The following is a 13,707-nucleotide window of genomic DNA, read 5'->3' as shown; positions in this document are numbered from 1 at the left end:
AGAACAAATACAACAGGGTGAAACTGGACATGCAATTCCTTGATGATCAGTTTCTTACACTACAGGAGTTAAACAAGAATGCTCGCCTTCTGCCAGCCAGACAGGGGAGTTTAAGTCTCAGAAATGTCGAGAAACAAACTAGCAGCAGACTGTACACTTCAACATGAACCTGTAGCCTTTCACATACTGCAGATCTCTCAGTGTTGAAAAAAAAAATCTGCTAATAAACTCAATGAAATATCCACCTGAGAAATGGAAGATGCAGTTAGGATTACTAACATTCAAAAGAAACTGACAACAGTAAGTTGCTATCTAACAGCTCAAAGCCACCACTGCATCTGGAAGATGCATTTGCGACTGGCAGTGGAAATCTCATATCAAGCTACTGACGAGTGGGGAAGGTGGAACCTGTCAGGCAGGCTTAAATCCAGTCAGCAAAGCTTCGTGCAGAGTCACATCTCTAGACTGGAATACCAAGAAGTGTCAATTATACTCCTAAGCACACGACGGAGGTGAGTTTTGAAAGGTAACTTTTCATAATACTGCCTAAATGTTTTCCAGCCTCAGGGTAAACAGGAGGAAGTTCTTTAAGATCACCTACTGTAAACATTGTAACTTTTGCCTGTTAGTACTCTTGCCATTCACAAATAGAAGAACAATTCAACATTTGAATAAAGCTTAGCAAAGCCAGAAAGACTCAATGTGGCTTAGAATGAAGAAACACGTCAGAAAGTCATAGGCAAGGCTCACATATGAAAATAGTTTTCTGTTTTAGGAGCCAGAAACTAGGCATCACTCATGATAAATTGTACATGTTTTCAAAATACTGGCACACTAGATATGCTGACTTCCTCTGGCTTGCTGCCCCTTAGCAGAATGTACATTCTCCTATAAATGGGTTTAAATGAAGTTATAAAAGTTGGATTAAGAGCTATAGGCACAATTACTGTACTTTGGATTCCAGAATCATGCAGTAAGCTCCAAACCCAAGCCTCCATTTGAAAAGGTTGGGTTTTAAAACTCCAGGGTTGCTAAAGAACCGATGCAATGATTTGTTAAAGCTTGTGTCTATATTCAACCTCTATATAATGAGAAACAGCAGCCTTCAGAGTCAGGAAACAGGCCAGCTGGCTTCCCCCTTTCATATAAGTCCTACACTCTCCAAAATGAGAAGTGAAAGGAAGAATCCCTTTAAAAACAGTTTGAACTCCCATTTAAGTGTATCTATGTGAGCTCTTTAATTATGTGTAAAGATGCATGCTCTAGCTAGTGAAGTCCTGCACTATGGCAAGATCACCGCCTCATTTTGAGGACCTCCCCAGAAACTTGTTGACTTGCATAAATTTTAAGGGTGTGGGCGACAAGTCAGTATGTTTTATTCATGCTTTGAGCAGTCGTGTCTTCCTCTCGTTTCTGTGGAGTACCATTTTAGAACATTCTGTAAACTATCAGATAGACTTAAGTGATGTAAAGAAACTATGCCAGAGCCACAAGAGCCTGCCAGTCTCTGCAGGCTAACAGCTGACCATCTGCTATGGAAGCATCCGCTGCCATTGTGTCATCCACGCTTGTGCCAAGCCAAGATTCAGTTTGAAGTGATCAAGTACACTGTCAGTTGTCGTGCCGTGGTCTTATCCCACCTCTTTAGCAAAGTTTAAGGCACTTTCTTGAAAGGGCATGCTCTTTGGTCCTGTAAGTAGATGATAGAACAATCTTAGCTCAAATGGACACCAACTTCTGAATCTAGCCTTACCCGTGTTTCACATCTCTACCATAACATAGTATCCTAAACACCTATAGGGAGGTGGGGGGAACAAAAAAAAAAAAAAAAAAAAAAAAGCTAAAAACAAAACCAACCAACCAAACAAACAAACAAAAAAACCACTGCTTTCTTATTCACCCCTACCTTAAGAAAGTAAAGAAAAAGTAAAACCACCTTGGCAAAGTACACAGCTCAACTGTCTGTGACCCAGCTACAGCATCAGGAGTTCCTGCCAACTTGCTTTCTACCTATGGTAATTTTGCATATTGGCTTATGACCAAAGAAAAGGTTGACTGTCACGAATCAGACTGAAGCTGCAGATGCATCCTGTCAGCAACTTGCAGTTCTCAGTACACATTAGGAGCAGGGCGTACTTTCCTGGTGGCCTTCAAGCATGGCCACACCTGTGTACTCACACTATCCCCTCTGCAAATATCTTAGACCTTTGATTTTTATCAATAGCTAGAAAAAAAAGAAAAAAAAAAAAAAAGAGAGACTCCAGCAACCCAACGGACATACTGTCTCAGCACAAACAGCCAGAGTACAGATTACACAAATATACAACATTAGTATGACATCAGGGCTCTTCAGCATCCAATTCCTTTCATTAAACTAAGTTGAGATACAGATACAATCTAAAACAAAGCATGAAATCACATTACTCTGGACAGGGAGGAGAAGCAAGAGGGTATTTAGGCTTGGTTAGTCTGGGAGTCAGTGGTAATATTGATGCCATTTGCTATATACTATGCCTAGGAATAAATTGAAAACCTCAGACGCGTCGTGAATTTTCCAGCAGCATAGAAAACACTCTAGTATTCAGTTCTAGTCTTCCATGTACGTTCATGGTGATATGGTCAAGTCTTCCAAGGCTGATGTCCAATACCATTTGTGTCACTAGTCCAGGCTGCTGGTATACTCCCTCTCTAGTGGACTAGAACTTTCAACTGTTTCAACAAATGTTTCACAACCTGAAGAGATGATTTTTTATGAGCACAAGGAGTTTACTGACTACTAGCTATGAACCCACCCTTGCAAAACTTACTTCAAATTGTTTTCCAGAGAGAAGTAAATATGATCAAAATAGCAAAATTAGAAGTATTAAAAACAATTTTAAGGGTCTAGCATGTGGTTTGCAAGGCTCCAGAAAAAGCAGACAACCATACTCTGCAAAGTGACAAGCTAGCCTCTGCCAAGTATTCTGATTGCCTTCCAGCAATTGCCAACATCTGTTTTATTCAAGCCATCGAGCTCTCATCCAAGCAAAATTTTGGCCAATAGGGAAGCTAACCAACCATGCTGAGTCTGATGGAGTGGGATACTCTAGCATCAACTCACCAATGAAGCTTCACACTGCAAACCTACTGGTACTGCTGACTCAGGGGAACACAGATACTGCTGCAAACCCTGCGCTAACAATCAGTGCCTGCAAAGCTCCTAGCAAGGCTTCTTATATCATATCATTTAGTTTGAGTTCAGGGTTCAGACTAGTGCTAGATTACCCATTCTTTTAGCATACTGGAAGTCCCATGCTGAGATTTCAACCCCAATTTCCCAGATTGCTTTATTCCTTGCTGTTCAATTTTCAAGGTATTTGAAACCCATCTCTCCAAACCAGGCAGAATATTATTCCTAATCTGTATTGTATGCATTGAAGTATGGCAATTCAAGTTTCATTGGATACTCATTGGTGCAACTGATTTTACGCCTTTATTATTTTCCCTATGCACATAACAGAATTTGTCCTTTTCCAACCTCGCCAACATTCTGATCTGTGCCTTGAAAATAAGCTCCAAAAAGGAACAGCACATACGAAGTTAATGATACTGTTTGGAACAATTGACTCATCTTCAGACTATAGTAAGACTAAGGGAAAGGATATAATGCCTTCCCTCCATTCCCGAAAAGATTGGAGCCAGCTTGTTCAGCAACACCATATGTCTGCAGCTGACTGCAGGAGGGCTTTCCTTTTTTTTTTTTTTTTTTCTTTCTCCCCCTCAGGGATAGGGGGTGTACGTGGCACAGTTTTGGTAGTGGGGGTGCTGTAGGGGCAGCCTGTGTGAGCACTGAGTGGTCACTTTCACAGGCTATGTGCGGGGGATATCTGCTCTAACACCAGAGTGCCTCCTGTTCCACCTCTGACCTTGGTGTTCCCTCTGTTTTTTCTCACTTTTTTTCTCACCTCTTCTTTACTGCCTGGGCAGTGGTGTCTGACTTTTCTTAAATATGTTTTCCCAGAAGTGCCACCAGCTCAGCTGTGTTCTAAGACAGTGTATTGGGTTGATGTGCCAGAGTTTTGGTAGCATGGGGGCTGCAAGGGTGGTCTCTGTGAGCAGAGCCCAGCAGCTGCCCCAGGTCAGATCAGAGCCAGCTTCAGCTGGCTCCAAAATGGACCTGCTGCTGGCCAGAGCCAAGCCAGGGAGCAATACTGGGTGGGCTTCTTGGAGAGAAGATTGAAGGAGGGTAAAAAAAAAAAAAAAACCTGCTGTGTGACAGCACCTGAGAGAGGAGAGGAGCGAGAAAACTCCTGCACGGGGCCCCGTGCTGGAACAGTTTGCCCCTGACGGATGGACCCCATGGTACGGAGCCGTGTGGGAGCAGTTCTTGAAGAGCTGCTGCCTGTGGGCAGGCCCTGCAGGCTCAGTTTGGGAAGGATGGCATCCCATGGGAGGGACCCCATGGGGAGCAAGGGCAGAGAGCGACTGTGAGGGAGCAGCGGGGACAAAGCATTGGGGACTGGCCGCACCCCCATTCCCCATTCACCTTCACTGCTCAGGTGGAGGCAGTGGAAACGGGTGGATGGGGGAGAAAGTGTTTTTAGTTTCACTGGTCTAGTCCACTACTGATAGGCAATAAATTATATTAATTTTCTACAATGTGTCTGTTTTACCCATGACAATTGTCAAGTGATCTCCCTGTCCTTATCTTAGTCCTTGAGACCTTTCCATTGTATTTTCTCTCCCTTTCCCTTTGAGGAGGGGGATTGAGAGAGCTGTTGTGGTGTAGCTCAGCTGCCCAGCAGAATAAAACCACCACACAGGTCTGTAGTGGAGCTGGCTGTGTCTGGACAAGAGTAGCTTCTTCTGACAGCAGCCACCCTGCAGCCCCCTGCTGCCAACACTTTGCCATGGATATCCAGTGCTGGGGGAAACATAAGAAAGATAGGGAGAGTGTCAGCAGCTTCACGTATTTTGAAAACGCAGAAAAATACCAGATGCAGGTGTGCCTCTGCTATATTACTATTACTTCAGAAGAGGAGACCAGTGGGGCAACAATTCTCTTATTGGTTACAATTTCCTCTCAATTCAAAGACTGTTCCCAGTAGAGCAGCTTCTCGGATCACAAGTGGGCCTCAAGGTAGCAGAGGACTCCAAGGGGCTGGGGGGAAGTATCACCCACTGCTGCCGTTTTCTCCATGCAGCAAAAAGCACTAAAGATTAATAGCATCCAAAATGCAGCGTTATCCTGGCTGCTGGCTGCTTTTAAGCACTTCAGAGGATCTTTCAAGAAACAGAGACATAGGTGGATGGACCAACCGGTCCAACAGAGTACTTCCTTGGAGACTACACAGAAGTCCTCACTAGTTGGACGGGCCCAGGTAAGGTGCATACAGAAGACAGAAGGTTTAATAGCCAGGTCAGGAAGTCAGATGCACAGATCAAATCAAACCACAGGAAAAAAGAATACAGATTTTTTAAAATTATTTTTTTTTAAAGACATTCAATCACTGCTGCCCAGGATCTAGCAGAGTAAATACTACTACGCTGTGATGAGACATATTCAACTACTAAATAGAAGTGATGAAAACTAGGGACTAGTCACTGTATTATCACTCTGGTCTTTCAGGAGAAGAAAAAAAAATCACACATCTTTTTTTTTCATTTGTGCAGAACTAGAAAATGCAAGACTGCATTTATGTAAAAGAAAAGTAGCCACATGTCATACTGACCGTTTCATGAACAAAGGACTGCAAAGAAAGCTGAAAAGGCATGGTTACTCCATTATCAAGGTCTACTAACAGAAGTCATTACAGCAGAAATGCCTTATTTGTCCCCAGACTGGTCATTTACAACCTTGGCAAAGCACTTTTAACTGAAATATTTTGATGGCTGTTGAAAACAGACTATGAATATGTCTTCAGCTGAGGGAAGGAGAGTAGGACTTAACAGAATCACAGAATCACAGAATCACAGAATTTCTAGGTTGGAAGAGACCTCAAGATCATCGAGTCCAACCTCTGACCTAACGCTAACAGTCCCCACTAAACCATATCCCTAAGCTCTACATCTAAACGTCTTTTGAAGACTTCCAGGGATGGTGACTCCACCACCTCCCTGGGCAGCCTGTTCCAGTGCCTAACAACCCTTTCAGTAAAGAAGTTCTTCCTAACATCTAACCTAAAACTCCCCTGGCGCAACTTTAGCCCATTCCCCATAACAATCTAGTTTTATCAAGTTACACTGTTTAGATAAAAGAAAGTTTAATATTACACTATTTACCCACTCTTCTGTTTCCTATCCTCTCTTTCCTTAAGCATTATACCATAAAAAGACGGTACAGTTTTGATGTGCAAGATCAAGGAATCCCACCCAAGTTTCAACCTCTGAATCCTAAAATCTGTCATCAGCATGACATCAGGGCTTCCACCCAGCTTCAAACATATTTTTAAAAAAGTATTACTTGGCCAAGTCTTAGCTTGATTAAAAGGGCAGCCTTCTGACGGTGATGCCTTAAAAACAGTATTTAAGTGGGACCAGGATGGGAACTAAAAGCTAATGTCACAGAAATATTCAAGATAAACTACTCTAAAAAACCTCCATGTTAGCTCTCCTTACCCATGACAGATATTTGTATTCCTACTTAGGGATCTACCCATCTCCAAATGATGTAAGTCTTCAATACTGTTTTGAGAAAGGAAATGAGAGAGGTCCACAGAAACAGAGCAGTATGCAACATGGAGAGTGATGACAACTCCTTTCAGGAAAAAAAAAAAAAAAAAAGTGCTAATCCATTACCCATTACTGAATGGATTACTTAAGTAAATAACTGCTTGCTTGGAATTTTTCTTTCCCAGCGTGAAAAAAAGAGAGATTCACTAGGATGTCAAGAAAGAATTCCCAATGCAGAGTGCAACCCAGCTGTGACAACAAAAACAAGACACTGTACTACAACTGATCTTCAATGATAATTTTCCAAAGCCTCTCTCTCATATATGGAGTCTATGACAAATTATTTTTGTATATCTCTATGTACTTTAGTAGTTTCATTAGCAAAATGTGGAGGATCAAATACAGTTTGTATAGAGATTCTTTTTTTTTTTTTTTTTAAGATAATCCACAGCCATCAAGACAAAGCATCAACCATACTGCAGAGCATTGCAGTACTTGAATGTCTGCGCTACTCCCTTCAGAAAAGGGCCACAAGAGCCAACAGACCTGGAATGCTCTCCAAATCATCACAACAGCAAACAACTTCTGAAAGACACACTCAAGTAAATGTTAACAGGCACCTTTGCTGAGTGACTGAAGATAGCTCTGCTGGCTTCCACCTTTCCCAAAAGCCAGCCAGCAATATGTAATTTTGTAATCACACACAGTAATGAGACAGAGGTTTCTAAGACTAACCTGTGGGAGTTTATATTTACTGAGCACAGGAAGAAAGCTTAACTCTTTGCTTCTGAACAATCAGCATTTCTGTTTCAATGCTGTAGACCACAATAATTTAAATTCCTTAAGGTCATCCGCACAGTTTGAAGGATAAAGGCAAAACACTGCAAGGACAAGTACCTGTATCAGGAAAATACTGACGGCAGCCCTGCATTTCAGTTGCCAGTGTGAATTAAACTATAAATCTCTTTTTAGAGCCTTTGTCAGCCACAGACAAGTATGCTAAATCAGACTTGAGATGGAAATAGATAGAATCATAAAGTCATAGAATCATTTAGGTTGGAGAAGACCTCCAAGATCATCTGGTCCAACCTTCAATACATTACTGCTCCTGCAATATACACCCAGGTCAACTCCATAGCCACTGAAAATTCAGTCCTGGTCTTCATCTGCTTTGTTTTCACATTTCATAAAAGTCTCCTGGCTTTTGATCAGGCCTCTGGAAGGGCCTTCTACCTTACAAGAATTACTTTAAGGAAGTAAGGAGGCATTACATGGTCTTTTTAGACTACACACTCCAGAACTTCCTCCTGCTGCAAAACAATTCATTTGAAAAAACATAGTCAAGGAAAATCCCAGCCATTTTGATCCTTCTCAGAATCAGGAACTTGTTACAACCAACTACACATGTAACAGCCTCGCTGGTTTCCACTTCACTTCCCTAAAAGAAAAATCACTGGTCTGTTTCTGAGCTAAAACCTTTATAAAAGGAGCTCTGTTCAGATTTACTTATTTTTTTTTCTGCTCTATCATGTGTTTTAACATTTAAAAGTTAAGTTACGTCCTTTCTCTGAAAGCTTCTCCCTGTTGATAGCATCAGAGCCACTACATCCAAGTCCAGAAGCTAGCTTTTGCTTGCTGCAGACAATCAAACTCTCACTAAAGCATTAACACGTCTTTCAGAGCAATTCTGAGAAGGAAACTTCTGTGTCAGGCTCTAAGCTTGCCCTCCCAGCTGAATTACCATAGCTCATATATCTTTAACACAGCCCATATATACCTCACCCACCCATTCCACAATGGCCCTTTTCACTGCTTCCAGAAAAATCAAGTTGCTAATCCCCATTTCACCATGTAAACACTTCCCTTGCTTGCTGTATCTCATTGTAATTTATTACACACAACACGATTAGCTGAGGGAGATGAATCAATATCATTGTGCTAACTTTAAGACCTCTGTTGGAATAAAGAAACTGCGGCAGGGGTGATAACCGTTTGGTAAGTCCACAAGGATCAGAGCTGTGTTGTTAATTGCAGCACCTTGCCCCAAACCTTCGCAGCATCCTAGATTTATGCTCTTCTTCTCCCCACAGAGACTTGGGAATTTATTTAATGCTACCTAGCACTACTTCCAGCACTTGCTAAAAATTAACTACTATGAGAGTTGGAATTCAAGAAAGTGGTAAATCTTAGTAATGAATATTAGTGACCTAACCATACTTTAGGACTTCTGCATTACATAACAAGTCTGTGCAGCATCCAGAGTCCATGCCAAAGGACAGCAGCATCCATATTAAAGCCTGGACTTGCAAGCTGCACAAGTACAAAAAGTCACACAAAGGCAAACGCTCAGCAGCTCAGCTTTTGTTCATAGAAGACACTTGATTCTCTTCTCTTCTCGACACACATGCACTCACGCTCAAATTGTGCTGTTTACTTGTCAGAGCAAGTTGCCTCTATGTAAGTTCTACTCACACACACACAAAAACACCTTGTCATCTGCCACCTTTCTAAAAATCTACAGAACTAATACATTCTGTAGAAAAGTTATGAGGACAGACATCATGTCCCACCCTCATAGGATTATCTAATTCGTGTTAAATAGTTGATCTTTCCATTTAATTTACAAAGCCCAGCTGCTAAGCAGGACACCAGAAGATGGTGGCCTGGTGTCATGTCACACAACCTAAGACGCCAAATAAAATTACAGAGATCCCTAAGGGCATGGTACTGCCACGCTGACAGTAGAATTGTAGCTTTTAATAAAGCACAAGGTGACTGGAGCGCAGCTATCTTCTCTCGTATCTAAAGTCTTAGTCACTGCAATCCTTCACACCTCAACTCAAAACTTATCTTAAGGCACTGGCAAGTCTTACCTTGCATTCCCTTCTCCACATTTTCATACGCTACTTAACCAACTGGAAATGCAGCCAGCCACGTGACTCGGAGCCTGACCTCCATCGAGCAGTACCTCCTGCATGCACTGAGGTATTGCTCTTGCAGAGGATGAACTTTTAATTTATGCTCTCATTACAATGTAAGGCCCATTTTCACACTTCTTCACAAGATATACATCAGAGTTCAAGGAACTGCTTAACAATTCACAATTCTAAGGAGATGCCTCAGGTCTCAGAGCCTGAGAATATTTTCTCTTCTAAAAATGGACTTGATTCTTCATTTATAGCCCACAGTTTTGAACGTGTATATCTCCCACTGACAAAATTCTGTCTTTAACGATACTGGATAGTTAAATGCTCAACTCTTGCATACAGCTTGGAAAACAGACGATAACACAGACAAGGATGTATCTTCCCAGGAAATGATCCTTTCTCTTCCTCCCATACATCTTACATGTAGGTGGGTATGAAATTGCATAGAATATGACAGGCTTCAATCTCCCCCAGTCTCATTTTCTGAAGTAGTCATATTAGCACCAATATCCAAGCACAATCCCTTTCCAGACCTTAATATGGCACTTGTAAACTATTTCTGCCTCACTTTAATCCTGCCCGTTCCAGATAGTACTTTTATTTTTAGGTGTGTAAAATATGTGTATATATTAATATTACACAGACACAGCATTGCTTTAATTACAAGAACTAAGATTCTTTAAAAAAAAACTAAAGCTTCTAGTAACAGATACAGTGGGACTGTCCATACACAGCCTACAGATTGAGAAGTGTCGACAGCTACCAAACATCAACAGAGGAGATATCAATAACCAAGAAGTTTATATTCAGTGGCTTATCTACACTAGTCAAAGGATATGTTTTAATATACAAAAAAAAGTGAGACTATATGATATTAAGACAGCTGATCTATTTTAACAACAGTTTATGCTCAAATCAGTCCTCAGTCAGTGCTGCTTACATCAGCATCTCATCGCCATATATAAAGAGTACATCAGCCTGAAGGCTGACATGTGGGATGCCACTTAAGGGGTTAGCTCTGAAGCCATTAGCACCAAGATCTGGAGTTATTTTCCAGAAGTAATACTACTTCCTTTGAGGAAACACAGCATCATCAGAATTGTATTTACATGCACCTGCACCAGCATTACTTTGTAATGGACAGCAGCCAAGAGACTTCATGGTAAAAAAAAAAAGCCCTGCTTATCTTTACTTGAAAGCATTTCTTACCATGTGTCCCTAGCATTAAAAAAAAAAAAAAAAAAAGGAAAAAACACTTAGTTTTAGGCAATATTAAAACCTGCTGTTTCTATATTGAGTCCAAAGCAAGAGAGAGTTACTACTGGTAAACAAAGCCAATTAACACCATGCAATTAAGTACTTTCACCATCCTAACTCCTTGGTGTCTCCAAGAAGGGGCTGACAAGTGAGTGGGTTGCAAAGAAAGAGAATTGTCAAGACAAAGCATTACTAGCTCATCGCTTTATAAGAAACATTTTGACTTCAACCTTGTCTCATGCATTAACTAGCTCATGCAAGTCCGGAATAGATTAAAAGTCTGTGAGACAAAGCCACCAGCCATCTTCAATAAGAGATGGTAGAAACCATGAAGACTGACCATGAAGTTGCTCTCAGATATTTGGGACCTCAACAACAGCCCCTAAACTCTCCAGAGGCTGTTCCAACCCACAGCACAGTGCTATAGGACTCCCTGACCATTCCAACATGCCACCACCTAATGGAGACGGCCTCGCTCTTGTCAGTGCTTGGCCAGCTCCTGGCACAGCGTCACTGTCCCTGCCCAGCACCATCCATCGCTGGGGAGGCTGAGGGAGGCAGTGACAAGCGTGTGCCCATTTTGCCATGGGTCTGATCCCCTCCGCTCCCTGAAGGGGCTCAGTGCTGGGAGGCACGCTTTGCGCTGCCTTCCTGGCTAAAAGGTCAAGAGGGAAAAAAAAAAAAAAAAAATGGCTGAAAGAGCGGTATTATGCAATGTGAGGAGAAATGCAATAACAACTCATCCTCTCCTGGAGATTTCTCGTAACCCTTTCGATCCGCGAGCTGGATTACAGCAAGCACGGCAGCCAAAAGGCTCGCAGCCCCGTTACGGAGCCCCGCAGGCAGCCTCCTCAGCCCGGGGCCTCCGCTGCGGCTGGGCAGAGGGATGCTTACAGTCCAGGTGCTTCTTCTTGGGCCCCATCACTTCATGCGTGGTGGCTTTGCAGACGGCTCTGGCTACGGCTGATCCCGTAACGCTGTACTGAGCAGCTGCGATGCGATCCGTCAGCGTCTGACCCGACATCTTCGGTTCTCGCTGCTGCCTGCTCTGCAGAGGCGGAAAACACGGGAGGGGAAGGGGCTAGGCCGGCTGTAGGGCCGGGGGGCGGCGGGGGGCCCGCGGCCGCACAAAGCTCCCTCGGCATCCCTCCCACCCCCCCCGGCCCCGCCGCCCCGTTGTGTAAGCCTTTCTGGGGCAAAAAAAAAAATAAATAAAATAAATGGTATTTTAGACACCGCAGGGAGAGGAGGGAGGGGGGGGATAACGATAAGCCCGAGATGGAGCACAAACAGCGATGAGACAGGGAGAGGGGGGGGAGGAAATCGACCCCCCCCCCCCCCCCCCCTCCTCCTCCTCCTCCTCCTCCATCACCTGCCCGCAGCCTCCCGGGCGGGGGCTCGGCACGGCTCGGCACGCCATGTTCCGCCCCCCCGTCCCCGTTTACCCCCCTCCCTCCAAAGCCAAAGGTGTGGGTCTCCATACAGCATCCCGGCGGGCTCCAGCACCGACCTGTCCGTGTGTCCGTGCGTCCTTCCCTCCCTTCCTCCTGCCGCCGCTCCCGGCCCGGCCCCGAGAGCCCCCCCGGCGCGGCGCGGTGCGGAGCGGAGCGCTGCGGGGCGGTGCGGGGCGGTGCGGGGCGGGCTGCCCGCTGCCCCCTCCCGCCGCCACCGGGGATGCGCTGGGCGTCCACGCCCGGCAGCCGCCGCCGCCGCTGCTGCTTTTGCTGCTGCTGCTGCTGCTATTTCCAGCCTAATCCTCCCCGCAGCCTAATCCCCGCGTACTGCCGCAGCAGCGCCGCCCCCGAGCCCGGTGCAGGGGGCGGAACGGAGCCCGGCGGTGGCCCGGCGCAGTCAGGTGACAGCCCGGTGGCAGCCCGGTGGCAGCCCGGTGGCAGCCCGGCGTGCCCCCCGCCCATCTTAAAGGGGAGCCCCGGGGACGGGGGAAGGGGTAAAGGGAGGTCTGGGGGCCCCTAAAGGCGGTGGGGTGAGGGTAAAGGGTGGGGGGGATGCGGTGAGACCCGGGGTGTCTTCTAGAGCTGGCCCGGTGAGAATCATCCCTCGCGAAAATTAAAAAAAAACAACAAAAAACAATAATAATAATAATAATAAAATAATAAAAAATAGAAATAGTAATAGTAATAGAAATAGAAATAAATAATAATTTAAAAAATATAAAGATAAAAATAAAAACAAAACGAAAAACAAAAAGAAACACAAACACACACACAAAAAAAAAAAAAAAAAAAAAAAAAAAAAACACAAAATAAGAAAAAAAAATAAAAATGACGAATGCAAAGCACCTTGCACAAATGGGGAAGTCCGGCGGAGCCGCTGATGCCGCCTCTGTCTGCGGTGCGGTGCTGTGGATAAGTCTGGAAAGGATTCGCCGAGGTTTTCCCCAAACTGCACGCGAACTGGGTGTTAATGATTTGATCGAAGCTGTCCTAAAGATGCCCCCTGAAGGGTTTGCTGTTTGATACCCCAAAGATCCCGGCCCCAACGCCGTGCCACGCTAGGCAGGGGACGCAGGGCGCATCGCCCCCAGCAGCAGCAGCCCGGGGCTTGTGCCGTGTCATTGAAGCCTGCCAGTGATCTGCCGAGCCTTCGGAAATGTGGCGTACATATATTAACATAAATCGTCTGAACTTAGTTTGGGAGTGAAGTGATTTAGGTGGGTGGGGCCTGAGTGGAATGGTGCTGGTAGCAATTACTTCAAGCTGCTGTTAGAACAAATCCAAGACGACGACGTGCGTGTTATTAATCAGCCGAAAAACCCGGTATGTACACTCGGTGCAAAGATCTGTGCATGGGAAGTGATAACCGAGTCGTGTGGCATGCAAAGACACACTGCACCATTTTCATTTATCGCACC

General features: G+C 44.4%; 1 protein-coding gene across 9 annotated transcripts in view; it reads right to left on the bottom strand.

Moving 5' to 3' along the window:
- Window positions 1-13,472, bottom strand: part of SNAP91 (synaptosome associated protein 91) — a 70,485-nt gene extending 57,013 nt beyond the window's left edge. For 5 of the 9 annotated variants that reach the window (XM_038177200.2, XM_072036235.1, XM_072036236.1 and 2 more), the window contains exons 1-2: window positions 12,346-12,602; window positions 11,730-11,883 (exon numbers count right to left, since the gene is read on the bottom strand). In XM_038177200.2, the coding sequence (XP_038033128.2) occupies window positions 11,730-11,859 (130 nt within the window). In that variant the 5' untranslated portion in view covers window positions 11,860-11,883; window positions 12,346-12,602. Of the gene's footprint in view, window positions 1-11,729; window positions 11,884-12,345; window positions 12,604-13,135 lie in introns of those variants that run through there. The other 4 variants (XM_072036234.1, XM_038177208.2, XM_038177216.2 and 1 more) reach the window with 4 other exon arrangements.
- Between the last annotated feature and the right edge of the window lie 235 nt (window positions 13,473-13,707).

Source organism: Anas platyrhynchos, chromosome 3 (assembly GCF_047663525.1).
Source record: "Anas platyrhynchos isolate ZD024472 breed Pekin duck chromosome 3, IASCAAS_PekinDuck_T2T, whole genome shotgun sequence".
Classification (NCBI taxonomy): domain Eukaryota; kingdom Metazoa; phylum Chordata; class Aves; order Anseriformes; family Anatidae; genus Anas; species Anas platyrhynchos.
The sequence above is the reverse complement of the archived record's forward strand: the minus strand, read 5'-3'. Positions and strand labels throughout refer to the sequence as shown.